Source organism: Sapajus apella, unplaced genomic scaffold (genome assembly GCF_009761245.1).
Source record: "Sapajus apella isolate SASKATOON/1434 unplaced genomic scaffold, GSC_monkey_1.0 scaffold4, whole genome shotgun sequence".
Lineage (NCBI taxonomy): Eukaryota > Metazoa > Chordata > Mammalia > Primates > Cebidae > Sapajus > Sapajus apella.
Window position 1 is genome coordinate 32,510,667 of NW_022436944.1, and position 27,853 is coordinate 32,538,519.

General features: G+C 49.5%; 1 protein-coding gene across 1 annotated transcript in view; it reads left to right on the top strand.

The window, feature by feature from the left end:
• Positions 1–26,992, top strand: part of RAB6B (RAB6B, member RAS oncogene family) — a 72,804-nt gene extending 45,812 nt beyond the window's left edge. The window contains exons 3-8 of the mRNA XM_032266176.1: positions 9,619–9,672; positions 9,892–9,997; positions 11,653–11,764; positions 13,006–13,099; positions 16,626–16,692; positions 22,374–26,992. Coding sequence (XP_032122067.1) covers positions 9,619–9,672; positions 9,892–9,997; positions 11,653–11,764; positions 13,006–13,099; positions 16,626–16,692; positions 22,374–22,438 — 498 coding nt within the window. The 3' untranslated portion in view covers positions 22,439–26,992. The remainder of the gene's footprint in view (positions 1–9,618; positions 9,673–9,891; positions 9,998–11,652; positions 11,765–13,005; positions 13,100–16,625; positions 16,693–22,373) is intronic.
• Positions 26,993–27,853: the final 861 nt, after the last annotated feature.

Sequence of the window (27,853 nt, forward strand, 5' to 3'; positions counted from 1 at the left end):
TGCTTCCTTTTGGATAATTTATATTGATCTGTTTTCAAGTTCACTGACTATTTCATTTCTCCTTTTGAATCTGTTGTTTCAAGTGTATTTTTCAGTTCTAAGATTGTATTTGGTTCTTAGAGTTTTACTTTGTTGAGATTTTCAAATCTATGCCTTTATTAGAATATTTTTATATTTAAGCATAGTTATATTAGATATTTTTAAATACTTGTCTGCTATTTTCAACATCTGGATACCTCAGAGTTAGTCTCCATTTATTCACTTTTTCCTTGAATATGGCTCACATTTTCTTCTTAATTCATATGACTGGTAATTTGGGGTTATACATTATGTTAAAACTGGATTCTCTTTGTTTCTGTGAAGAGTACTCTTGGTTTTAGTGGACAGCAAAATTGTCTGGACCCAAATTCTCAATTCTCTCTGCTGTGGTAGCCAGCAACTAAAAGTTATGTTCAAATTTTTTTGTTTGTCTGTTATATTTTGTTTTCAGTCTTAGGTAGGCTGCTTCGGGTATGCTTGGGTCAGTCAGAGATTTGGGTAGCATTTATATGCAGAATTTGTGGTCACCTCTCTTTATCTATGTCACTTCCAGGATTTTCCACACTTTCTGGCTGCTATAGTAACTTTGCAGTTTGTCCTCTGATTTCTCAACTAGTAAGACTGTGGGTTTCTTTCCAACTTTTAGCTGCCTCTCATCTCCAACTGGAGCCTGTCCTCAGGTAAGAAGTCTTTAAAAACAGGAACCTCACCCAGTGCTGTTCCTTTAAGTATTTACTCTCCTCCAATTTCTGCTTTCTTTTGTTTACTTTCCAGTGCTTTCAAATAGTTGTTTGTTATATTTTATACAGATTATAATAGTCATCTGCATGAGGGTTGGTCTGATAAGAGCTCCCCATTCTCTCCATCTGTTTATCTATCTACATCCTCCATCACTCCTCCTGTCTTCACCTGCTGGAAAGTTAGTATTCATTTAATATTTGAATATTTGCCCCATCTTTCCTAAAACAATCAATCAGACGCCATATCGTCCTCCTCTGGACCCTTAGAGCTCCTATCATTGGACTAGTCCTTTTCATCTGTGAGGGATAACAGTTCTGTGTATTTTAGCTTCTCCACAAGGTTGGAAGTCCCTTATGGGCAGGAACCAGGGCTGCTTCTAGCCACTCAAGAATGAATTCATGAGTGAGTATGAATTACTTACATTGTTTACCATAAAGAAGTTTCCCAGGGTAGGCCCTGACGAACTTCTTCCTGCAGTTTGACCTATCTGGGAGAGATGGGCTCCAGCTGGCCAGTAGTGTGAGACCAGCTGTTTGTGCCTTATTTGAGGCAAACAGATGATGTCAAAGAGCTCGAAATTTTCTGGTAACTGAGGCCCAGCCAAGGTCCTCTTAAAAGTTCTTGTTTCTATTCTGTCTTTATAGAGCTGACTTTTCTCTTCTGGCAAATGAACTTCATCTTAAGTGGGCTCTGCTGAACTATTATGACTAATGACCATAAGGTCATGACAATAGGTAGCCAGATAGTATGTGACCCCTAGGAATATCCAGTGACAGCTTCAGGGCACACGACAGGTTCAGAAATGAAGGGATTTCAGGAAGGAGAGGGAATACAACTGAATAGTCAAGAGCTGGGTCTTTGTACTTAGGGAAACTGATTCTGCCACCACTGACTGTGTGACCTTGTTCTGAATGAGCCTTGGTTTCTTCTGTGATAGCACCTTCTCATGCATAAGCATTTCCCTCTGTCTTTCACTCCCTACAGGGAATCTGCCACTCTTGGACATCACAACCTCCCAGACTCTGATTACAACAGAAGGCAGTTGTTTGCAAACTTTACTGCACAAATGAGTTATCTGCAGGCTTGTCTGGAATTCTCATTCCCAGAGCTTGTGATTCTGTTTGTCTAAGTGGAGCTCAGGAATCAACATGTTTAACAAGCTCCTGATGTGATTCTGATGCAAGTGACTCATGGGCTACATATTGAGAATCATTGAATCACAGGCCAGTGGAAAAGATTGACCAGTATGAGATCTTTCCAATTTAACAGAGAAATTTTTAAATGAGGGCCCTGGAGCAACCTGAGGGCCCAGAAAATGATTTGTAGAGGGGCTGAATCTTGAATTTTGGATAAGTATAAACCATGTGGAAGAGCATTCCGGACGAGGGAACAGCATTAGAAAAGGCCTAGACACACAAAGGAACTTGTTTATGAGGAGTTCTGTACAGAATATTATTTCTAAAGTGTAAAGAATAGGCTGGGCAAGGAGGGAATGTGTCCATAGAAGGCCAGGGGCAGGCCCTGAACAGCATTATAGGCCAGCTTGAAGTGTAAGAGCTGTTTCTTAAAGGCACTAGAGAGTGATATGATCAGATTAATATTTCAGGAATGTAACTCTGCAGTGGCCTGAATGTCACCACCAAAACTCATATTGAAATTTAATTGCCTTTGTGATATATTAAGAGATGATCCTAGAAGGATGCAGCTGCTTAAAAAAAAAAAAGGTGGAGCCTATAAGCGGTGATTAGGTAATGAGGGCTTTACCCTCATGAATGGATTATGCAGTTATTGTAGGAGTGGATTGATTACCATGGAAGTTTGGGCCCCTTTTCCCCTCTGTTGTATTTTCACTTTATCTTCCACCTTCTGACATGGGATGACACAGCCCAAAGGCCCTCCCCAGATGCCAGTGCCATGTTCTTGGACTTCCCAGCTTCCAGAACTGTGATAAGTAAATTCTTTTTAAGATAAATTATCCAGTCTGCGGTACTCTGTTACAGCAGCAGAAAATGGACTAAGACATCCTGACTGCTACATAAAAGATTAGTTACAGTGGAAAGCATGAGGGGTAGTAGGAAGCTGTTGCTGTTATTCAGGTAAAAGAAGTTCAGTGTTTAAACTAGGGCAGTGGTGTTGGGGATGGAGAAAAGGGGGCTGGGTGAAAGCCCTTAGGAGGCCAGGTATCCAGTTCAGTATTCATTCGATGTGAGGGAGCAGACAGCAAGTGAAGAGGAGCAACTCAGGAGGGCTTTCAGGCTTCCAGAGGCGTGAACACCCTGGGTGGTCAAGGTGCCGTTTATTGAAATAGGAAAAATAGCAGAAGCAGGTTTGGAGGAAGATGATAGGCTCCTTTTGGGAACATACTATATTTAGTCAGCTGTCTGGTGGATAACTAATGGGATGTGTAGTAATAGCTGGATGCATAGATTTGGGGCTCAGAACAGGGGTAAAGCCTGGGTTATAGATTAGGAACTGATCAGTATCTCTTATTTGAAGCATTGAGAGTAAATGAGATCCCCCTGAAACCAAACAGTAGGAAATGCCAACAATTTAGGGAAAGAAAGGAAAACGATCCTACAAGAGAACAGTAAGGAACAGCAGTTAGAGAGACAGGGAAAGCCAGGAACAAGTAAAGTCATGAAACTCAAAGAAGAAACATGCCATAGAAGAGGAGTGGTCAGCAGGGTCAAGTCTCTTGACTCTGGCCTATACAGTGTCCTCACGATTTGGTGATGAAATGGCTACTGGTGACCATAGCAAGAGCTAGGTCAGTTCTCAACTGACCTAGTTGAGAAATGGGTGGGACTAGAGGAAATGGATATAGTGGATTTGAAGTCCTTTTCCAAGAAGGATGCTCATTGAGAAGAGGTAAGAGATTGGCAGATGGCTAGAGAGCAACTTAGTGAAAATGAGGGATTTTTCCATTCAAAGATGTGGGAATCCTGGGAATGTTTCTTGGATGGCAAGAAAAAGTGAGTAGGGAATGAGAGACTGAGATATAGAAGAGAAAGGAGATGGCTAAGAAAGCATCGTCCAGGAGAAGGCCAGGGCCAAGAGGGCCTATGAAGAGGCTTTCTTTAAACGGGAGAACTAACAAATACGCAGAGCCTGGAGGCATGTGGGGATAAGGCTGGACATATGTAGACAACTTTGCAAATACCTTTTGAAGCTTGACTCTGCACTATCAGCTGTGGACATTCGACAAGTCACTTAACATCTCTTGTATTCAGTTTTCTTAGCAGTGACATAGAATACAGAAGAGCCTAACTTGACACAGATTTATTGTCCAGATTAAATAATCTATTTCAAGCAGTTAGTACAAGAGCTGGGAAATGATAAAGTGCTGAGATGTTTAGTTGTTGTTACTGTGGATGTTATTGTTACTATGATAGGAAGCAATCAAGGACAAGTAGCATGTTTTTATATTTGCCCATAGATTTGCCGTTTCTGGTACACTTGTATTCCAGCCTTAAAGATTCCAATTCCCATCTACAAAATTTCCCTTTGGCCTAAAGCATCTCTTATAATGAGTGCCTGCTGGTGACAAATTATGTGACTTTCCCTTATGTGAAAATGTTTATGTTTTGTCTTCATTTTTGAAGAAAATTTTCACCGGCTATAGAATTCTAGGCTGAGAGGGTTTTTGTGTGTGTGTGTGTGTCTTATTTTATTTTTTAGGCAGTTTAGAGATGTTGTTCCCTTGTCTTCTGTCTTCTGCTGTTTCTGATGATAAATTAACTATAATTCTTACCATTTTTCCCTTGTATGTAATGTGTTGTTCTATATTCTGGCTGCTATTAAAATTTTCTATTTTTGGTTTTCAGCATTTTGACTATGACATTCCTTGGTTTGGTTTTTTACAGATTTATCCTGTTTCAGATTCACTGAACTTCTTGGAACTGTGGGTTGATGTTTCTAATTAAATTGGGGAAATTGCGGGCTATACTCAAAAATTTTTTTTGCTTGCATCTGTTTCTACTGTCCTTCTGAGACTCTAATTGCATTTTTAATTTTGTTTTATTTTGAAATGGAGTCCCACTCTGTTGCCCAGGCTGGAGTGCGTTGGTACAATCTCAGCTCACTGCAACCTCCACCTCCTGGGTTCAAGCAAATCTCCTGCCTCAGCCTCCTGAGTAGCTGGGACTACAGGAATCCACCAAGACACCCAGCTAATTTTTATATTTTTTGTAGAGATGGGTTTCACTGTGTTGGCCAGGCTGGTCTTGAACCCCTGACCTCAGGTAATCTACCAGCCTTGGCCTCCCAAGAGTGCTAAGATTACAGGCATGGGCCAATGTGCCCGGCCTCTAAATGGATTTATATCCGCTCACTTGATATTGTCCTAGGAGTGCTTGAAGCTCTCTTTATTTTTATTGCTTCATTTTTCTTTCTGTGCTTCAGTATGAACAGTTTATTTTGTCCTGTCTTCAGGTTCACTGACCTTTCCTCTGCAGTTTCCTAGCTACTGTTATCTAAAGCCCATGCATTTTTATTTCAGATATTATAGTTTTTAGTGTTAAAAGTTCCATTTTGTTTTGTTTTAGAATTTTCATAAATCTCTTGACAGTCCCCCATTGTATTTCCTTTTTAAAATATTTTTTTCTCATATTATAAGAGTTAAAGTCTTTGCTAATTCAACATTTGGGTCATGTAGGGATGTGTTGAGTTACTTCCCTTCATTATGGCTTGAATTTTCTGCTTCTTCACATTTCTATCCTTTTTTATTGTACAGTGGACCTCATGAATAATAAGTTATAGTCTTGGATTTTGTTGCCTTCCTCTGAAGAGTGTTGTTTTATTTTAATAGGCAATTAAATTATGGGCAGTTAATATTTTTTAGGGGATGGTCAGTTACCATATATGGACCTTGCTGATAGATGTCTTAGTCCATTCAGGCTGCTGTAACACAATACTTTAGGCTGGGTAATTTATAAGCAATAAACATTTATTGCTCACAGTTCAGGAGACTGGGATTTCCTTCCAAGATCAAGTCTCCAGCAGATTCTGCATCTGGTGAGGACTTGCTCTCTGCTTCAAAAATGTCACCTTCATGCTGTGTCCTCAGTGGTGGAAGGGATGAACACTGTGTCCTCACATGGCAGAAGGGAGCTGGGGAGCTCCCTTAAGCCTCTTTTATAAGGATACTAATCCCATTCAAGAGGTCAGAGCCCTCATGACTTAGTCATTTCCCCAAAGAATGTGCCTTTTAATACTGTCACATTGAGGATTAAGTTTCAGCATTTGATAAGGTTGCAGGGGACACATTCAGACCACAACAAAAGATTTATGTTGGTTTTCTCTTGGTCCTGTGGTATAACCCTCAGCCCTGAGATGATACTGTTCCCCCTAAAGCCAGCCTTTCTGGGGTTTCAGTGGAGTCCAAAGTGTTTTGGATGTTCTTTTAATTTGGTGAGACTGGGGAGTTTCCTCAGGAGGTATTGGTTTGATGTAGAATCGACCTAATTCTCTTCCATTCCTTCAGTGATTGTAACCCCTACATGCTATTTTGTGTGTGTGTGTGTGTGTGTGTGTGTGTGTGTGTGTGTGTGTGTGTATGTGTGTTTTTGAGATATGGTCTTGCTTTGTTGACCAGGCTGGAGTGCAGTAGTGTCATCACGGTTCACTGCACCCTTAGCCACACGAGGCTCAAGTGATTCTTCCCCCTCAGCCTCAGAAGTAGCTGTGACTTCAGGCAGGCACCACCATACCTGATTAAATTTTATTTTTTTATTTTTTTAGAGGCGAAGTCTCACTATGTTACCCAGGCTGCTCTCAAACTCCTGGGCTCAAATGATCCTCCCGCCTTGGCCTTCCAAAATGCTGGGATTACAGGCCTGGGCCACTATACCCTGCCTTGTCCTGCTTTTGGTCACTCTTCAGTGCTTGCAAATCGCTATTTCTTGTATTTTTCCAGATGTTAAAATAGTTTTCTGTGGGAGGGTTTGTTTGATACAAGCCACTCAACCATTGTTGAAAACAAAACTTAGGAACATGTTTTTGAGCAGAATTGAGGGGTCAGTTATACCCAGAGACAAGGCCTGTGCTTTGATGCCATCTATACAGCTCTGGAAGTTCTTCTGTGGCTTAGTGGCCTGGTCACGTGGAGAGTGTGGCCAGAACAGATCTGAGAGAGTGGACAGTTAAGGGACCAGAGGTTTCTCCGATGAGGAAGCTGGGAGAGGGAATTAAGAGAGAGCTGGAGATGTTGGCCTCGTTCAGGTTCCTCTTTGCTGTCTCTGTGCTCAGACTGTTGTGAGATGTGAGAGAAAGTACATGGATGTTCAGTAAATGGAGTTTATGGTTATGGAGGCCACTGGGTTGAGCTTTACTGGGATTTCATCCAAGTGGCACAATTCCTTGTTGAGTCATCTGGTGACTTCTCTGCCCTTCATGGAAGCAGAAGTGCCTTGTGACATGTGAGGTGTGTGATGGGGTCGTCATCGTTACCGTCATCGGTAGCATCACCATCAGGCGCCTACCTTTGAGGGATACTTTTTTCCATGGTTCTTTGCTTGTTAGGCAATATTTAGGCTATGTTAACAGAAACCCAAAGTATCAGTGACTTAAACAGAATAGAAGTTTAGTTCTCTCACAGAACACTCTGGCTGTGAGCAGTCCAGGGCTGCTGAGGTAGCTTCTCAGGGTCAGGGAGTCAGGCTTTGTTGATGTCATCGCCACTCTGTCACCTCATCTGGATGACTCATCCCCACCTGACAGTGGAAAAGGGAGCAGCTTTGGGCACTCCCTACCCATAGAAGACCTGTCCTAAAAGATGCCTACATCACCTTTACATCCCAATCACCAGAATGTAGCCACTCTGCTGCGAAGAAAGCTGGGAAATATGGTCTTTATTTGGAGCAGCCTTGAGTCCATCTACACGCCCAGAGTTCTATTGCTATAGAAAGGGAGACTACACACTGGGGACAGCCAGCAGTCCCTGCCACCAGTCCTAAGCTCATGCAACTGGTTCTTGTTCAAGGGTGACTCTACAAAAGGAGCATGTTACTTCTGGGGAGCCTATTGAGCATTGAGGAGTTGAGAGACTTCTACCTGCTATGCACATTTCTCCATAAGGGAATCAGAAGACAAGGATTGTCCATCTAAAATAGACCCATGAAGGAGAAAGTCTGCCTCCGCAAGCACTGGTCATTACAGATTTGTTCCTTGGTGGCTATACTATGCCAGGCTGAGCTGGAAAGAGCCAAGTGCTGCTAAGGTTGCAGCTCTGATCTTCACCGCCCTGCTGCTGATAAGTGAAGTCACACTAAGCATGTCCTTTAGCCTTCTTGGTCTGTTCTTTCATCTGCAAAGTAAGGGATTGATTGGGTTGTGTCTAAGGTGTTTGTCTAGTGCCCACGTTCTAGCATCGTATGCTCCAGAGCGTACAATGACCCTCCACCCTCCATATCTTTGTATTATGAAGCAAGCTTCCAGGAGGATGCAGCCACACTCAGCTCTTTGTGGAACGAGGTGGGAGTGTGATTGTGTAAACATGCACACCCGTGCACATACATTGGTGCACATCTTTGCCTACAGCCTAGGAGGGCCTGGAGACATGAGCTCTTCTATTTTCTTGGGCTTCTCTTGGTTGTATTTTTTCTGCAGTCAGAAATTATGACATTCCACACAATTAAACTTATTTATTAAACTTTATTTCCAAGGACTTTTTCTGATTTTGGAACTATTATATGTTCATTGTGGAAAGCAGAGAAAAGTGTAATGAAGGAAGCAGAATGCTCTGCCACTACCCAGACTGTGATGCCGTTAACACTTAGCAGATTTCCTTCACTTCAGTGTCTGGGAAAACATGAAAAACACTCATAGATCTGCTTGAGTTAATCGGATGGGGATCACTCGCCACATGATGTTGTATGACTTTTTTTTTTTTTTAAACTGGATCACCATTTCCCTGAATCCTTAAATATTTTTCAAGAATGTGATTGTTAACAGCTGCCAGGGATTCTGACCACATAGATGAACACACTGTACTTAGCGCCCTGGACATTCAGGTGTGTCCAGGTCTTTGTTATTACTGATTACATAGCAGTGATACCTCCATTTTACATTGACAGCCTCTTAGTCCTTCTCACAGCTACTGGGTGCATGTGAGGTCCAGAGAGGTTGGGTGGCTTTCCCAAGGCCACACAGCAAGTGAGTGGTGGGTCCTGGCCATCCGGCCACAAGGCTGGCTGCCTCTCACAGGTGCCAGGGCAGAAGAGGCATGGGTGTGGCACAGGGTAGCTGGTGACAGGTTCCAGTGTTTTGGTTTAGGGAGAAAAGAGGCAATGGTGCCTCCCAGCAAGAGTGGTCTGCAGTGCCCCCACCTGAGAAAAGCTATGCTGGTGTTTGCCCCCACACTGCAGCAAGATGCCTGCTCCTGTCCCCTGCCTCCCACTCCCCAGGCCAGTGTTGAGCCCAGGCCCATGCTTCAGGACAGAGGGAAGAGGCTTTGGAGGCTGCAGGTTAGGTGGTAGGGGGAACAAGGCAGGGAGCCCACGTTGGCGGGGCAGGGGCAGGTATGTACTTTGAGTGGCCTGAGTGACCTTGCCCCTGGGGAGGCCTCCTCACCACTGTGCTGTCACTGCTCCCGAAGTACTTTCCCTTTCCAGAGAGGCTCCTGCCCTATAAAGGCCACCACCTCTGTCTTGCCTCAGCTTGATCTGTCTTGAGAGGCCCACTGAGTGGTGGGTGGAGGGGCAGGGAGGACACAGCATGGCCACATTAGAACTAACATGAGCGTCCCCTCTTGCTGGTTATGCCACTGTCTGCAGTCACCAGGCTTTTGCCCCTTTGCATGAGACCTTTCGGTTTTGACCGTTCTGTGCTTTTCTCTAACAGGCAACCATTGGGATTGACTTCTTGTCAAAAACCATGTACTTGGAGGACCGCACGGTGAGCACCTAATTTTAGGACTGGGAGGGAAAGGGAGGGCTCCTTCGGGCTTATCCCCTAGAATCCTTAGCTGGGCACCACTGAGAGCCCCTGCCCACCCTGCGGGCTAGAGCTGGTGGTGCCAGCATTGCAGAGCCTGGCTCTCCCAGCCCCCTGGACCAGGAGGACCTCACTGCCCCACTGACTCTTCTGCCCATGGTCCTGCCCTCCCTGAAACAGGTGCGACTGCAGCTCTGGGACACAGCCGGCCAAGAGAGGTTCCGCAGCCTGATCCCCAGCTACATCCGGGACTCCACAGTGGCTGTGGTGGTGTATGACATCACAAGTAAGTAAGGGTCTGTGCCTAAGGGAGGGTGGCTCATAGAGGCTCCAGGGCCCAGGTGTGACCCTGGTCAGGCCTGTGTTTGTCTGTGTGTGTATGCATGTGTGTGCAATTGTACCCTGAATGCAGAAAGGCAGGGGACAGAGGTGAGTTGCCTTTGAACATCAACATGTTTCCCACTGCCCCCACCCTCCTGCGACAGGCAGGGGTTTACAGGGCCAGGGGGGCTCTGCTCAAAGCAGGGATCAGCATGTGGTAGGAGCTGATGCTCACAAGGTTGGCCCTGCTGCAGCCTCTCTGCACCCTCCCTCTTCCTGGCTGTCAGATCCCTCAGGAGCTACTTCTGAATTTGTGTCACCATGGGAGAAGACAATGGTCCCTGGGCCAACCCCGACCCAACAGCTGTGGGTGCAGGACTCCCTGGGAAGGTCGGCCAAGGGGGTCTAGAAGTGCAGTAGACTGGTAATTCGTCTCCAACACTGTGGCTCTTCTGGCCAAAGCAGGTGTTTTAACAGAACTGCGCAGCGTCAAGGGTGCACAGGGCTGGGGTAGGGGTGGGGGTGGGGGCTGATGAGGGGCCAGACCTGCAAGGCTGGTGTCTTGGAACACACTTGATAAGCCCTCAGGGCTGTGGTTACCCTGAAGTGGGCGGACTCCTCGGGTGCTGTCCACAGCCCTAAAATCACATGGGGAAGCATGTGTACCCCCATGCTGGCACATGCCTCACCACCCAGCCTGCCGCCCTCCCCCTCTGTCCACTCCTCTATTGACCACAGGTCCCCTCCACACCTGAGTGCAGGTGGGAACTGGGCCCACAAGGACCTGGGTTCACATGGCATGAGGCATATCAAAAGGGAGAGTGGGCTGTGGGAAACAGAATTCTGAGGGCAGGCGCCTCCCTTCCCCTTGGGTACGTGGACTCCCAAGTGGTGGGCATAGCCTTATGGCTACTCGGCCCCACAAGGCCTGTCATGGCAACTGAGGGAGGTCAGGCTGCCCAGAAGTGGCCCTGTCTCTCCTGGATTTTTGAGTGCACCTGGCTCCCCTGACTCTAGCCTTGGGGCCACTTTTCCCCCTGTTTCCCCTGCAGAGCCTGATGGTTCTCTTCACAAACCCCTCTGGCCTTGCCAGACTTCCCTGAGCTCCCCTGGTGGGAAGGCCACTCAGTAGGGCCCTTCCTTCCCTAGGACTGCTGTGTTCTCCTCTGCTTACTCCTCACTGTCCAAACTCGCCAAGTCCTGTGTGTATGTGTGTGTGTGAGTGTGAGTGTGTGTGCATGTGTATGTGTGTGTGTGCACACACATGTGTGATCCAGTTCTCTCTCCATTGAGTCCCCATAGTCAGGTCTGACTCCCAGGTGGACCCCTAAAGCCACTATTCCATGTGGCAAATCATAACACTGTGACCTTCCAGATGGGGTGACTCCTTTCCTACAGAGGGTGGCTGAGCAGTGCAAGCAGCTCCCCAGAGCTGGGCGGGGCATGGTTCCCTCTGAAAGGCCCAACCTGGCTAATCTGTTGACTGAGCTCAAACCCCTCCTTGGGTATCCGAGGGCACGTGCTCACCCTCCCTCCTGCTCCTGGCTCACACCTCCCCTTCCCCTGTCCTGCTGGTGGTCCGCCCAGCCTTTCAGTTTATCCCCACTTTTCTGCCTCCAGATCTCAACTCCTTCCAACAGACCTCTAAGTGGATTGACGACGTCAGGACAGAGAGGGGCAGTGATGTTATCATCATGCTGGTGGGCAACAAGACGGACCTGGCTGATAAGAGGTAGGTGCGAGGGCACACAGGTACAGGGTGCTTGCCCTCCACTCCTCTCTAACTGCTCCTGGACAGGGAGCTCTGGCGTGCATGGGTGGTGTGTCTGTGCTTCTGGCCATGCATCTGGGAAAGGTCCCTTGAGACACTAGGAGCTTTGAGAACACCTGGTAGAATCTCACCCATGGGTGTCTCATCTGTGAAGGCCTGCCTTCCATCGCCAGGCAGGGGCCAGGCATTCCTCCGTGTGCTGTCTGCTCAGAGCTCTGTGCACCTGGCTTGGCCCAGCAGTGCACGGTGTAAGGCCACAGCATTGCCCCAGACACAGCAGTCCCCTGGGCCCCAGTGTGTGCACTGCAAACTGTCTGTGCCTGTGAACTGTCCATACCAGTGTGCGTGGGGACGCAAATGCCCCAGGCCCTATGTGTGTGCATGCAGAGCATCCGGACCACAAACCTACAGCCGGAGCCTGCTCAGCCTGGTTTGTGGCTGCATCTGGCGTGAGGCTCTCTAAAGAGGCTCTTCCACACTGCCCTCCGTGCACAGGGAGAACTGAGGTGCCATGTATGTACATTGTCCACTCATCTCACGTGACCCGGACTTGGGTTGACAAAGTGACAGGCCGTGGACTGTAGCAAGCAGTGCAGGGCTCTCGCAGCGTCCCTTGACCACCTGAGGAATCATCTGAATTAGAGCCTGTTTTACTAGAGTTCTGTCCTTGAAGGAAGGAAAACTGGGCTCAAATCCCAGTGCAAAGGGTACCCAAGCCTTTCATACCCTCACCCACTTCTGCCTGCCGCATTGTGGAGCCCCCTCTGCTAAGTAGCTTTGTGGCCTTGCGGGAGACACTTTTAACCTTAGTGTTTTCATAGAGAAAATGGGACCAATAATACCACCCCCAGTGGCACTGTCTGGCTTGAATCTCTTCACAAACACATGGTCTGCAGTAGTGACTATTGGGAAAGGCAGGGACGGGGCAGTCCTACCCCAGGCCTGCCCCAGGGCCTAATTGAAGCTGCGAAGACACGAAGGAAGGAGTTGGGGGAGGGAATAGTGTCCTGCTGTTCCCTGGTGCCGCTTTGTGCTAAGAGACTGTGGTTGGCACCCGGGAGAGGCCCCTGGGATCAGAGCCTGTCTTCAGGGCTGACCAGGGGTACAGTGGGCTCCCTCTGCCCTGCTGGGCGGGTCCCTCCTCATCTCTGCCAGGGGCAGCTTCTCTGCAGAACTGATTTCCGCCTTCCTTTCATCTCTAGGCAGATAACCATCGAGGAGGGGGAGCAGCGCGCCAAAGAACTGAGCGTCATGTTCATTGAGACCAGTGCAAAGACCGGCTACAACGTGAAGCAGGTGAGGACACACCTGGTACCGGGCCAGGCACGGTATGGCCCTGTGGTCAGCCGCAGGCTCAGACCTGCCTTGCCCTGAGGGGCTGGTGATGGGGTTGGGACAGCCAACCAGAACACCCATAGGTGCGTCCAGTGCAAGGCGAGCTAATTTCCGGAGCTGGTAAAGCCCAAGAGAGGGAGGGAGCACTCCAGGCACAGCGTATGGAGAACGTAAGTCACCAGCCACTGTAGCAGTGGTCAGTCACGGTCCACGTAGCAGGCCCTAACAGTGTCCAGCCACCAGCTTCCAGGAGGCTGAGAGAAGCAGTGGTCCCCTAGCCTCTCACCTCACTTCAGATGATGGGTGTAGGAAAAGTCAATCCAATCAGCATTTGGGGTTCATGCCTTGCACTTTGCAAGTACCTAGGGCTGTGGAGGGCAACTCAGACATGGAGAAAAGAGCCCACCATGGTGTGGTTGGAGCTCACAGGAGTTAGGGCTGTGGAATTAGGGCTGACCTTGCAGCATGAGGCCCCCTGAATAGTCCATGGATGGAATTCAGCAGGTCAGCAGACAGGGCTGGAAAACGTTGCACCTTTATCTTCAGTAACCACTGACTTGTCCATAGCACTGAAGGACATCTGATTGGTCCTTCAATGATGAGTATAGGCAATGACTCAGTCTTCTTAGCAGTGCCTATGGCTTTACCACCAACAGAATTCACAGATGCTTTCCTGTCACCTCATGGTGTTGCAGGTATCTTGAAGTTTGCATGCGTCACTGTTCCCCTGTCACAGGAGTTATTAGAGCTCTTGCTAGTTCTCGCTGTTTATTATGTTCATAAGGAAGCATGAATATCAATGAAGTTTATTTCAGTACTCAGTATTTCCTTTATCATCCTATGTGATTGATTTCAAACACTTCAAAGGAGTCCATAGGCTTCACCAGACTGCCAGAGGGGTCCTTAGCTCACGAAAAGGTTAAGATCTCCTGCCGTTGGGGATGAGAAGGACTTGGAGAGGCAGTGAGGAGGGCAGGCATGCCAAGCAGGGGAACAGCAAAGGTGTGGCTGCAGGGTGCCCGAGGTGTGGGGAGGGGACGCTTGGTGAGGAACATGGTTGGCCTGGCGTTCGCTCTTTCCTTGCCACTCCAGCATTGCTGGGATCCCTTGGCAAGCTGTGTATGCAGCACTGGCCTTCTGGATGCAGTGGTGGTTTGCCCCATGCGGGCACTGCTGGTGGCCGTGGGGAAGGTGGGCTGGCAGAGTGACAAAAAGAGACAGAGTAGAAGGGATACTATGTGACATTGGGGAGCCCCAAAGCTCCAGGACTTAGTGCCCCACCCTAACTGGAGTATCCTCAGCAGGGCTTCACTCACTCCCATCTGTTCCCAGCCTCCTTTAGTGTGGGCTGAAGCTGTCATGGTCCTTCCTGCTTCCTGGGGGCATGCAGGAGAGACTGGGCTGGGCTGCTGCTATTTGGGGGTCCTAAAGTCATGGGACGTAGAAGGAGGGCAGCACCAGGAGGTCCATAGGGCAGGTAGGATCTGCCTCCACAGTCAGGGTCAGGGAGGCACTGATGCCTCCACCCCCAGAGTGCTCTGGAACCCACGCAGTAGTTTAGCAGGCATTTAAATGTGGTCAGTTTTGAACACTGTGTAGCTCAGAGGAGTCTCCATGTGGTGTGGAGTTCTGGATCTAAAGGTAAGCATATCCACTCACAGAAACCCATACCTGGCCCTAGAGCACCCTTCAAACTGGCATTTTGGCCACCAGCAGAGGCTGTAACTGTTTCGACAGCCAGACAAGCAGATTGGAGCCACCCAGGGCAAGGCCGTGAAGGAGAGCTCAGGAAGGATGGCCCAGGCCCCTCATACCCTTGCCCACTAACACCTGCCCCACTGCAAAGCCCCCTCTGCAGCCTGCCCACAAGGGTCCCACACCCTGCCGGGCCCACCAGCAACTTCCCTGCTTGGGCCCTCACTGCCTTTAGCCCTGTCACTCAGCCCGGGTACTCAGGGAAGGGGGTAGTGTCCTGTGGGCTCTGGGGTGAGGCCATGAATAAGACTCACCCTGTCTTCAGAGAGCTCATGCAGTGGAGGGCGTGAGCCCAAAGCCCACCCGTTCCTTCAGTTCGCATTTGTGAGGAGAGCGGGGAGTGTTCCTGGGTTAGTCCATTCAGGCTACTGTAACAAATTACTATAGGTGGAGTAGGATATAAACAACAGAAATGTGTTGCTCACAGTTCTGGAGGCTGGGAAATCCTCGGTCAAGGTGCAAGCAGATTCAGTGTCTGGTGAGGGCCCGTTTCTTCCTGGATGGCGCCTTCCTGCTGCACGCTCACTAGGTAGAAGGGGCAGACAGGCTCCCTCAGGCCTCATTCATCAGGGCACTCATCCCATCCATGAGGGCTCTACCCTCCTGACCTAAGCACCTCCTGAAGCTCACCTCTTCATACTGTCACATTGGAGATTCTCTTTTAGCACAGGAATTTGCACGGGGACCAGCATGCAGAGCGTAGCAGTTCAGGGTCCTCCGTGCCTCATACTTCTGCCTTGTTACCTCCAAGATTCCATCTCTGCCAGCACCCCATCTGCCACTTGCCACCTGTCCCCTGCCATCCATGCCTGCCCTGACACGCACACACACACACACACACACACACAGAAAACCCACGTGTACACAGACACTTTACCAAAGACACACACTATATACACATTCCCCCCACACTTCACAAACACACACAGAAAGGTGCCACACATTCACACACCACACTCACATCCCTCCGTATGCTTACACAAATACACATGCACCTGCCCACACGCACCACTCACAACACACACATTCTCCATGCAGCCTTACAGGCAAAACACACACACCTACACAAAATAAACAGCTCACGGTCCCACACATCCAAACAAGCTCACAAGATTGCATTCACACTCCTGCATCCCTCACGCTCTCAGAGAAGCCTCACCACTGTGCCCGTGTGGCCCTGGCCCTTGCTGTTTGCTGCCTTGACGCTGGACTTGCTGGGCCCCCTGAACAGACTCATTTGTCTCAAGGGCAAGTCGGTTCCCTACACCTGGTCCCCACAAGGGCTGTGTGCAGAAGCCCACATTAGGGCCTGTCACCCGGAGGCCCAGACCATTTTCTGCACCAGAGGAGGTCCCCTGCAGTCACAAGCTATGACTTCCGCATCCTGCCGCTTTCCCCACCCAGCCCTGCACAGGCTGTGGGACGTTGCACATCTCCCACAGACCAGCCCCAACCTAACCCGGGGACCCCGTGGCCAGCCTGTTTGGGCAAGAGGCCACGGCTTTCCTTCCTTCCTTCCACACGCTTACACTGAGGCCTGCCCAGACCCAATGCTGTGAGAGGCACTGCGGGTGTGGGAGACAGAACGGAGGCACAGCCCCTGCCCTTCAGATGGGCAGATGGTAGAGTTAGGCTGCAGGTTGGGAGAGGAGGAGGCCAGAGGGTGGAGACGCAGTGAGGAGCGGAGGGGAGGGCCGAGGTGGGGGCTCATGCTGCATTTCCTCATCTCCAGCTTTTTCGACGTGTGGCGTCGGCTCTACCCGGAATGGAGAATGTCCAGGAGAAAAGCAAAGAAGGGAGTATCCTTTTCCTGTGACAAGTGAGTGAAAAGATGCATAGGAGGAGCCATTTATTCACCAAATATGTTAGTGCAGTGGCCAGACAGTCACCAGTCCCCCACCCGGCCTTCCCTGGACCACGCAAACGGCACAGGACATCCTCTAGACAGGGTGTGGCTGAACTCCATGGTCGTGGAGCCCTCATCTGGCTCTAACCATTTACTTCTTCTCCTAGAATAGCAGGAGGATACCAAAGGGGTGTGCACAGAGTGATGCTGAGGGGTGGGTAGTGAGGACCAGCGACTTTGCCCTTCTTTACTGAGAGCATGGTATGGGTTTTATGAACGCAGGCAGAGTCTCCACTGCAGGGAAGGCTGTCACTGGTGATGTGATCTCGTAATGGTTCAGTCTACTTGAGACAGCTCCCACTTCAAACAGACGCCCCCTTCCATGTTCCGCCGCTTTCTCCGCCCAGCCCTACACAGCCCCTGAGGCTCCCCCCTGCTCTGTGGGACAGTTGCACATCACCCACAAACCAGCCCCAACCTGAAGAGATACCTAGAGGCTGAAACAGGTTCAGAGAGGTAGTCTGGTTTGCCCAATGTCACACAGCATGTAAGTTACAGTTAGGGTTCATACTCAAGCCTGTTTCCTCCATATCCAGCCCTATTTTTTCTGGGACATCGTCCCTCCAAGGGCATTTGAGAGGATCAGATGAAAACTGTGAAGGCATAGCCCACACCTGGCCTCCCCTGCACCTAGTCAGATGTCCCCACCTAAGTTAGCCACTAGAAACTGGGCATGCAGATTCCTGGCCGGCATCCTTTAGAATGGACCTGTCCCTACACAGCAGCTCTCTAGCATCCCCCGCCGATCCCACAGGCCTCTAAGGGCAGACATTTCTGACAGATCAGAGAAGGGCCATGGGAAGATGGAAGGGCACCTTCGGGCTGATGAGAATCAAAAGCGAGAGAAGCACACAGCTTAATGTTGGAGGCCCAGAGGGGCTGGAGTGGTGGCTGTGCTGCTCCTTCCCCTTCTGCCTGATGGAGCTGCTGGGGCAGGGTGGGCAGGACACTGGGAGCCTCAGGGTGGCAGCAAGAGGGAGCCTGACACAGGCCTGGAGGGAGGCTGGGCCTCTCCAGCTTTCCTTAAGGAGCTCTCAGAGCAGACTCGAGACCCACCCTGCTTAGGGGTGGAGCAGGAAGGCTTACTAAGGAACAGGTGCCCCAGCAGTCCCCTGGTCTGTGTGTCTCCAGAAGACAAACTGGCCGAGAGGAGGGGGTTTGAGGAGTGTCTCCTGGTTGGTCAGTTATGAGACTCCAATCACAGATAAAGAGACTGAGGCTCACATACTTGACAAGGGCACCCCACAGCTCTCAGTAGCAGAGCCAGGCTCCAGAGCTCAGAAGAGAGCCCCCATGGAATCAGCTGTCACATGGGACTCCCTCGAGGTTCCAGGAACATACAGAAGCCAATCTGAAGGGCAAACATAGGAGGAGGACCAAGGGAGAGGGGCAGACAAGGTGCAGGTGATCCCTGCTGTGCCTGCCAGCAAGGGGAAGGGTTGCACTGCCTGCTTTCCATCCCACCAGCTCTCAAGGCACGGCACACTGGCCAGGGTGAGTGGTGATCATTTCATTCACATTCTCCCGGAGTCGTACTGTGGGGGCTCCAGGCTGGGCCCACAGTCAGGTCAGGCTGGGCTGAGTGCGGGGTGACAATGTGCCTAGTGTCTCATCCAGCTACCAATGACCTTCGGGCCCCTTGAGAGAAAGGATACAGGGCAGGTTGCAAACACACTGCACAGGGCCATGTGACCTGTGTCCCTTTTTCTAGCTGTGGGGTCCCCTCATCTGGGTAGATGTACTGCCATCCTCTCACGAGGCAGATACTGGAGTGGCCACCAGAGCTCCCAGAGGGACCAGGTGGAGGCAGCTGTCACTCTGCTTCAGCCGGGGTGGGGTGCTGGCATTTCTGCTTACTCATAGTTCAAATCCAGGTGTTTTGAAGATGTGTGCTTTCAGGTCATGTTCATAATTGTGTTCAACATTGAGAGCAAACACACAGAAGCACTGCTTTGTGGCGATGTATAAACTGTTCACACTTGGCCTCACTTGCTTGGCTCAGGACATGGGGAATGTGTGGCTTGAGGTTTCTGTCTCCTGCTTGCAGGTCCAGATGGGGGGCTGCCTTCTTCACATTGAACACAGGAGGCCCCCCTCAGGGCCGCTCTGGCCAACACTTCTGCCCAGCAGCACCCTCCACTGGTCTTCTGCTCTCTCAGCAAAGTAGAGGCCAGGGGGCCACCAAGTGGTAGAGCCCTAAGCCCCTCATGGGGTCTACATACACAACTCCCCAGTCCCCACTTTCTGCCCAAATACAGCGTGCCTCCATTGCATGGGCCTGCACTCCTTCTGCACAAGTCTGGCTTACGCAAAGGGACAGCAGTATTGTGGGCACTTCATGAAGTAGCTCTAAGTAGGTGAGGACAGTACACCCCAAACTTGATAGAGCATGCCCAAGGCTTCCCAACTTCTTAATTCCGAGCTGGAACCACATCCAAATAATTGGATTCCACAGCCCTGTTACCCTCTCTGATGGGACTGTGGGGTGCTTTGAGATTCCAGATACAGAGAGGATTATGCTGCAGTAGGGTCAGAGGTGCTGGGACTGGGGAAGCATACCCAACAGCAGGGGTGAGTTTGTAACAGGCTGCCTGGGCCCACCCATCACTGTTCCAGGAACAAGAGACAGTGGACACTGAATGTGGCTCGTGATGGGCCACACTTGACCCAGAGGGAAGAGGCGGGTGAGCTCTGGCCGTGCCTGCCGGAAAGGCACATATCAAACCTCTTGAGGCTCATGGGAAACCCTGAGTTTCCTCTTCCGGGGCATCATTTAGACATGGGTCCAGTCATTTTTCCCTATCCTGTCAATCAGCAAGCAGCCCCCGGGGAACTGCATTTCAGCAGCATGTGGCATAACGAGGAAGGAGGTAACATTAAATGAGAGCCTGTGTGAAAGCTCCTAGTGGAAGAGCTGGACCTGTGCTCTCCAATTCTGCAGCCACATGTGGCTATTCTGACTTAAACTAGTTAAAATTCAGTTGAATTAAAAGTTCAGCTCCTCACTTGCACTAGCATCCTTTCAAGTGCCCAGTTACCCATGTTGCTAATGGTGAGACCTTGGACAGTGCAGATATAGAATATTTCTGTCATCGCAGAAAGTTTTTTGGACAGTGCTGGAATAGAATTGGTTTCCTGGATGTCTGTGCATTGGGACTCTCCAAAGAAATTGTTAAAAACACATATCTGGGGCCCATCCCCACATCTACCAAGGTAGAGCCCAGCAAGACATATTTTTAACAAATATCTCAGAAAATTTTGATGCAATCCATTTGAGAACTGCTGCTGTGCAGTGTATGAAAGTATTCTGACTCCAGTTGTGCATGAGACTTGTGGTAGTCAGGTACCTTCAACTGGGCAGAATGTAATGCTGTTAACAGTGGCTGACCTTCGAGCTAGACCAGTGGTTCTCACCCAGGACTAATATTGCCCCCCCCATTTGGCAATGTCTTCATACGCTTTGGCTCGTCATAAATTGGGGAAAGGGAATGGGGTTTACCTGGCATCTCATAGATTGTGGTCAGGGATGCTTCTGAACATCCTACGTGCACAGGACGCCCCTATCACAAGGAATTGTCTGGCCCAAAATATCAGCAGTGTTGAGCTTGAGAAGCCAGTCCACAAGGGGCTTAGCACAGCCAGGTAATTGAAAGTAGAAGGCTGGGGTTGGATAGCCTTGGGTTTGTGCCTGAGCGCCTCGGCTTCCCAACTGGCAGGTGGCCGTTTCACTCCCCACTGCGCGGGGTCTCCTGTGGAAGTGAGGTAGCACATTTACAGCGCTCAGCACAGAGTCAGTGCTCAGCACCGCCTGGAAGGGCTTCACAGGAGAGGCCACTAGTGCATGCACCCTGGACCTAAGAATGAGGACACTTTTACAGGTAAAGATGAGGAGGAAGGCTGGGTGCAGGGAGGGAGCATCACTTCTAGAAGGAAAGAACAGCATGAACAAAGGAAAGAAGGAAAGCATAGGACGTGTTTAAAGCAGAGGAAAGTCTGGTGGGGCCTCGGTGTGTGATCGAGGGAAAGGGATGAGCCTAGTGTTAACGCCAGGGGAAGCCTGAGTGAGAAACCCATGGATGCTTTGTTTCTGTAGCAGAATGTGACATGATTGTCACCCGAGCTGGCTTTGGGAAGCCACCATGCTGAGAGAGAGCTGGCTGGGCTTAGACGGGCACTCAGAGAAGACCAGAAGAGCTCAAGGAGGCCTGTGCCCAGGCCGGGGATACAGAAGGGGACTGGGCTGCCAGCATCGGACATAAAACTACAGCTGCCAGAGAGAAACAGCAGGGCATTCCTGGAAGTGGGTCTGCCAAAATGGGTAGGCAGTAGAGAAGTAGGCTGTGTGACCGGAGTAGAAAGAACAAAAGGTGGACTGCAGTGCGCAGTGGGAAGGAAGGCATTTGCTTATTATCTGTTTACTCCTTTATATGCTGCAATGTATGTATACATACAAACAAGATAAAGCTGTATGTGTATGTGTGTACACACGCACATATGGAGAACAAAGGTAGGAAAAGCAAAGAAAAGTCAAGAGATAAAGTCATACTCAAAATATATGCCGTGGCTACATGGTTGTTAGAGGTGGCCAAAAAGTTCACTCTGAGCAGCCTAACAGCCAAGGCAAGGAAAGAAAAATGTAAACTTCAGGAGAAGCCTGGCTTTTCATAGTATTTAAACCAAAAGAATCTGTCCTGTTGTCCTCAAATAGGAGCCACAAAAGCATCCTTAGGATGCCAGCAACAAGTTCCTTAAGAGCGCTGCTCATACCACCACAGCCCGCACACGCCGGTCTTAGGGCAATCCTGCAGCCAGCACCAAAGCCCTGTCCAGGAAGAGCAATTCTGTGAGGTATCAAAGGGCCTGATCCTCAGCTATAATTAGGTCTGGTTTGATGCAAGGCTAAAACTTCAAATACAGTCTTGGCTTTGCGCCCGGTGAGGAAGGGAGAGGGCCAGCCTGGCTGTGCATTTTGAAGCAGTCCCTGTGGTGGTTCTGGTAAGTGCTTCTCTAGCCACAGCCCCTGAGGGCACCAGAGGAAAGAGCTGGCAAGGGGGTAGTGTGTAGGCCCCGTGGTGGATGTGGCCATCCTCAGGATCTAAGTGATGTGTTCTGACTAAAGCTTGAGGGGTTTGCTCCTGCTGCCAGTTAGGCAAGGGCCATGTACCGTTGTGCTTTGAGATGTGAATCTGGCGGGCTCTTCATCTCCATTGCACTTTGAGAGGGGCAGGCAGGTAACCCGGCTGAGGCCAGAGCTGGGAACTGGCGTTTGAGCACAGGTCAAGGGGAGGCTTCTGAGAAAGGGACCCTCTGGCCTTGGTATAGATGGTGATCCCACAGCCCAGGCAAGACAAGCTTTGCTTGGGTGGACAGGCATCGGGGGAAGTAGATGGGTGAAGAGAAGAGGAGGCAAAGTGGGAGCTGGTGTTGCACCCTTTCTAGCCCACCCAAACCAAGAGCCAAGTCCCTCGGTGTTTGCAGAGAAACAGAGCAGTAGCCAAAGGGTACGGTGCACAGGGCTGAGCGGGGTGGCAGCTTCTCCAGGAGAGTCGTCTTCCTTAGCCCATCCCCCTGCAGTGATTGACATCAAACTGGACAAACCCCAGGAGCCCCCGGCCAGCGAGGGGGGCTGCTCCTGCTAATGCAAAGCCGACCTGCGGCTTCCCATGACACTCCTTGCTTGTTGTGTTGCTTCCTATTGGCTAGCTTCCTAAGGGGGGAGGGAACTGAGTTATCAAGATGGGAGGATTTTTCTTTTCTCTCTGTCTCTAGGAGTAGGGTGGGATGGGGAGGGAGGCTGGGCATCAGGGATCACGTCACTCTTAACAGCTGTTACTTAAACGACTATTTTTTGGTTTGGTTGTAATATATTGTACTTTATTAAGATTGCCAAAAACTGTTAAAATTTAAAAAAAATTTAAATCATGTGTATACAATTTTTTGCCAGATAAAAATGTAGTCATTTTTATTTGAAAGATGTGCTTTTTGTTTTTGTATATTTGTAAACTTATAGAGAACCTTTTCCACACACCTCCTCCTTCCTGTTCTCTTTGAACCATTCATCACCTCTGCCTTCCTCCCATCCCCAGCCCAATAAATTAAAACAATTAACTGAGCAACTTAATTAGGCTCCAGTCCAGGGCCATCTGGCCCCACTCTCCAGGCCCTACTTGGTTAAATCAAACATTGGTTGAACACATCAGCCTCTGAAAAGGTAGCTCTGACTTTGTCCTTCCATGCCCAGAGTGGGTCATCAACCTTGTGTGGAGCTGAGACTAAGGCCTTGTGGGCTCTAGGCAGCCTCGCAGCAGGCCCCAGGGGCACTGCTCTCACTTCCCTTTCCCCTTCCCTGAAAAGCCTTGAAGGGGTTGAGGGTACAGGCAACTTTGTGTTCTCCATACCCTCAGGGACTGGCAGAGGAAGAGGCCATCAGGAGGACGGGGTGCTGTTGGCAATTGCAGCTGTGCAGTGCGTGGTTATAGACTGGGGTTCCGTGTGTAGTTCTGAAAACATTTTAACCAGCCCACCTGGCAATCTGCACACACGGCTGGGCTAACCCTAAGAAACTCAGTGTGTGATGTTGGGCAGCGTGGCATCCTGAAGCCTTCCTCCTGGGTGTCAGGGAAGCTGGAGCCTGTACCACCTAGAGTTGAGCCTCTGTGATTGAGGGGAAGGGTTGTCTGTAGAACCACCACCTTGAAAGATCCATGTTCTTAGAGCCTAAGCTGCTAATATTGTCGAGTACTTTCTGGAAAAGCTGATCCGTTGCTGTGTTTTCACCCCACTGGCATGGCACAGTTGAAGTCTTTGTGGACATCCCTTTGTGGCTGTTGTGGCTGCGCTATGGTCACCTGAGGGTATGGTTCAGGTGGGGTCTCCAGAGGCTGCCTGGGGTACTAGGACTTGCCCCCAGAGAGCCATCTCTTCCATTTTTTACTCATTCCTGAAAATGTTTTAGTCCTGAGGACCTGTAAAGTCTCTGAAGAGAACCCTCTCTCTTCTCTCTAAGTGATATAACCCACTTGGCCAGCATTCCAAACTCAGACTCACTGCCCTGAGCCTACACAGAGCCAGGTGCAATGGACAGTGAGTCTGGCCAAAATGTCAGCCCCTCCCTCCCTGCTGTCATTGGCTCTTCCTCCAGGCCGCTGCTGGGCATGTCATAGATAGGATGAATGACCATCTGGGGTATGGTGGGCTGAACTCCACAAGGTTGTTGGAATGCATGTTGAAACTTCTCAGAAATTAATCTGAAACGGCAGGCAGTAAGTGCAGCAGAACCTGGCCGGACTGATACTCGTGCAGTGGGCCTGCCAAACGTCCTCTGTCCAGGAGGCTGTGTGCCAGAGATCATCGCTAGAGAGGAATTTATCTTCAGGTGAAGAAGAAACGAAGCAGGATCCCACTGAACACCTCTTCCAGAAGGCAAGGACCAATGTTTGAACGTGTTTCAGATGTCACGTGTTTAGTTTTTATATGTGTGTACATAATTATATATAGAGATAGACTTGTGTATACACCTTCCACAAACACATCCTCACACGGAGATACATGTGCTCAATGTATATTCTTGTTTCTCCTGCTCTCAAGTTGGAACTTGCATTGTGATAACAGTTTTGGAAATTCAAAAGTACTGCAACGTGTTGAAATAAGAAATACTTAATATTGTCAAATAACTTGTGATTGTCTTGCCATCAATAAAATAATGCATAGTTGTGTTAAACTACAGGCAAACATAGCCCACAGGAATATCTCCACCATTTCTCTATGTACTTTATATGCACGGGTGTGCATGCCTGTGTGGGCCAGTGTCCTCCCCACCATGGGCACACCCCCAAGTGGTGCTTGTTGGAAGAGTGCTTACTTACCTCGAGAGAATTCACAGGAGTCCGCATGACAGCATCCTGCCTGGCTGGCAGCGAAGGCCATCACCTGTGGCCTCTGAGACCGCCCCGTTTACAGGGATCTGCGCTGGGTCTCAGTGAATGAACGTACGGTAGATTTTTATTTTCTTGGCACTAAAGATTAGCTTTTTTTAAAAAAAAAAATCCTATAAAACACGGTAGAAACTCAGTTCCCTTCTCATGTGCACACACACCCAAGGCACTATGGACTGTTTTTCATCCTGGCCTAGAGGAGCAGTAAAAGATGGCATTTGGCTTGACGTGGCCTTAGTGAGTTTTGCCTTTCCTAGCATGCACACAACATTCTCTCTTTGAGCTTGGGTTCTCCCCAGCCCCTTGGCCTCTGAGGCTGAGGGTGGCTTCCTCCTCCTGTCCTCCCATATCCGCAGTTTCATGGTGCTCCCTTCCGCAGGTGCGGTTTCCATCCCTCCCTTCCTGGGGTCTGGAAAGGCAGCCACACATCTTTTTGGGAAGTTGTTGGTTCCCTGATTTTTGTCTTGGGCAGGCACCATCCCTGTCCCCTTGCTTGTGGGTAGGATTGGCACAGTTAAGGTTCCATAACAAACTGTCAGGTGCTCTTGAGGATGCCATGGCATTGCCTCAGCACTCCAGCACCCCAGCAAGAGCATTGCATCTTTGCTGAATCCAGATGGGTTAGCAGAGGGCAAAGTAGAGGATTCCTTTGAGGAAATGTTCTCAACTAAGTAATTCAGTCCCTCTCCACAAAGACTAGACCTGACCTGGCAGATTAGCAGGATCCTCTTCTTTTGGCCTTCTTTTTTGGGAGGGCGTGGGGGGGTGAATCTCAAAAGCTATTAGCGAAGCTCCTGTTCTGCAGGCATCAGGAAGATTGAGTATAAGATGGAAAAAGCAAACAGCCTATTTACAAGTGGAAACACACTGGTTCTGATCACTCCTAACTTACTGGGTGATCATACGTACATCAGTATGAAGGTGTGACATCAGAATCATGAGCACTGTGGCTGCAGTTGTGGTCCGAGATTAGTGGTCTTGGTAGCTGTTGGCAACAGTTTGCTTTGGTCAGAGGCCTCCGTGCTGTCTATTGCTGCTCTCTTGTCATCATCCTTAAACATTCAGTCATGTTCCCAGGTCTGGGGGGAGCAATGGCCAGACTAGTTTCAGTGTCTCGCAACAGATACAAGGATTGACATGGTGGTAGCTAAGAGTGCAGACACATCTGGGGTGCAATGTCTCCATCATCCTGGTGGCTAGCCAGTGCTGGGAGGCCCTGCCCTGGGGTACCAGTTGTGTCAGTAATAAAGGGATGGCCCTGCTAGCTTCAGCGTCCTTCAGTTAGAGCAGCCTCATTTCTTCACAAGTTGAAAGGCAGGCGAGGATGTCAGGACATGAGATGAGACCAGGGAGCTGAGGACGGTGAGGCGTGTGTGAGCTACATAAGGTGCAGCTGAACAGAAGTATGTCCGTGTACATCAGCCAAGCAGGTTTTGTGCCCACTCCTTTCCAAACTACCTCTCCCCAAAGAATATGAGGCATCATCACCTTGTTACAGCTGTGCGAGGCAGAGCTCTCATAACTTCCTGTCTACAGGCAGGAAAACTAGGATGGAGAAGGGCGACTTGATGAGGATCCCCCAGCAAGTTAGGAATGATCCGAACCAATGTGTTTCCACTCTTCATCCATTGCTGCCCTGTGTGTGAACAAATGTAACTCCATATTTATTACACAGCAAGGACTGCTGTGCATGGGTGTGTTCCTCAGACCATCTCTGCACTTTGGTTAGGACACTAGGTTCTTCCCAGCATGTGAGTGAGAATATCGGTGGTATTTTGGGCTCCTCTACTGCAGAAGGGCCAGTCCCCAAGTCTACTCTCATTGTCATGGGCACCCACACCGATCAGGACACCCTTTGAATTTTTGACATGAACTATTTAGGTGTTCCAAAGCCTTGGGATCTCAATGTGCAAACTCCTTGGACTCCAGACCCCTGTCTGGTTGGCATTCCCAGCAGCGCGTGGTTTCATTAGGAAATCCTTGTAGCAGGGGTTTAGATGGTTTCTTCAGGAGGTGGGAAGACTCCGTAGCATAGAAGGCCAGCCTGCATCTCGCGGTGTGTGTCCACTTCTCCCCTCACTTTCCCCTCACCCATCCCTTTAAAGTGATTGGCTGTGAGGAGCACAGAGGGTGGCAGTTCCATCTGTTACGGGCTCAGAAGACATAGCCACCATGTTGACTTCACATTAAACTGTGTAAAATGTGGAAAAGACTCAGCATGTTGGTCAAACAATAAACTGTCCTAATTCTCAAAACAAAGCTTCTTGTCTGTGTTTAAGTGGTGCTGTCATAAACAGGGGGGTCAAAAACCGAGTTCCTCAGGTGTGTGCTCCACAAAGTCCCTCTTCTCATGCCTGAGTGGTATGTCCCCTACTCAAAGCCCTTTGCTGTTTTGCCTCTTCCTCCTACCGGGGAAGTTGGAGGAAGAAGCAAAACAGCAAAGGGCTTTGAGTGGACACTCCTCTCATGAGTGTGTCCCATCTTTCCTCCTTAGGAGTTGCCCATCAACTCCTAATGGGGAAAGATGGGACACACTCATGAGAGTAAATCCACACACATTTCCCTAATCTCCCTTCTGCTGAAAGGCTGATGGGAAGGGAGCCTCCGGGCAGAACTGAGAGTCAGGGGTATGAGATCTTCCTTCATCCCCACTCTGTACTTGTCATGGCTGTGGGATTAGGAAGTGGGGTGAGGTTACAGGGACTGGATCTCTCATGCTTCAGATTTTCAGAAAGCCATTTAAAGGCAAGAACTTAAGGTGAACTAGAATGACCTTTGACAACATCTAGCTGCCACGTTTCACCCCCAGCCCCACCCCACACCAGTTAGGAACATCCCTGGGTGGCCCCTCCAGGTCTCAGTTATCTCCAGACTAAAAGATGCTCAGAAGCCAGCAGAGTTCTGAGACCAATCCAAAGAGGAACAAAGGTGGAGATTAGGTAAATTGCCCTAGCTTGAGAATCTCACTCTTCTTCAAGTCCAACTTTACTAATTCCTTTCCCTTTTAAGGCTTCTAAAGGTTCCACAACACCTTCCAATCTGCTGCCTCCTCAAGGAAGCCATCTTTGATTAGAGGAGACAGGAACTGGATGTCCCCACGAAGACGTTTTCTGGCTGCCA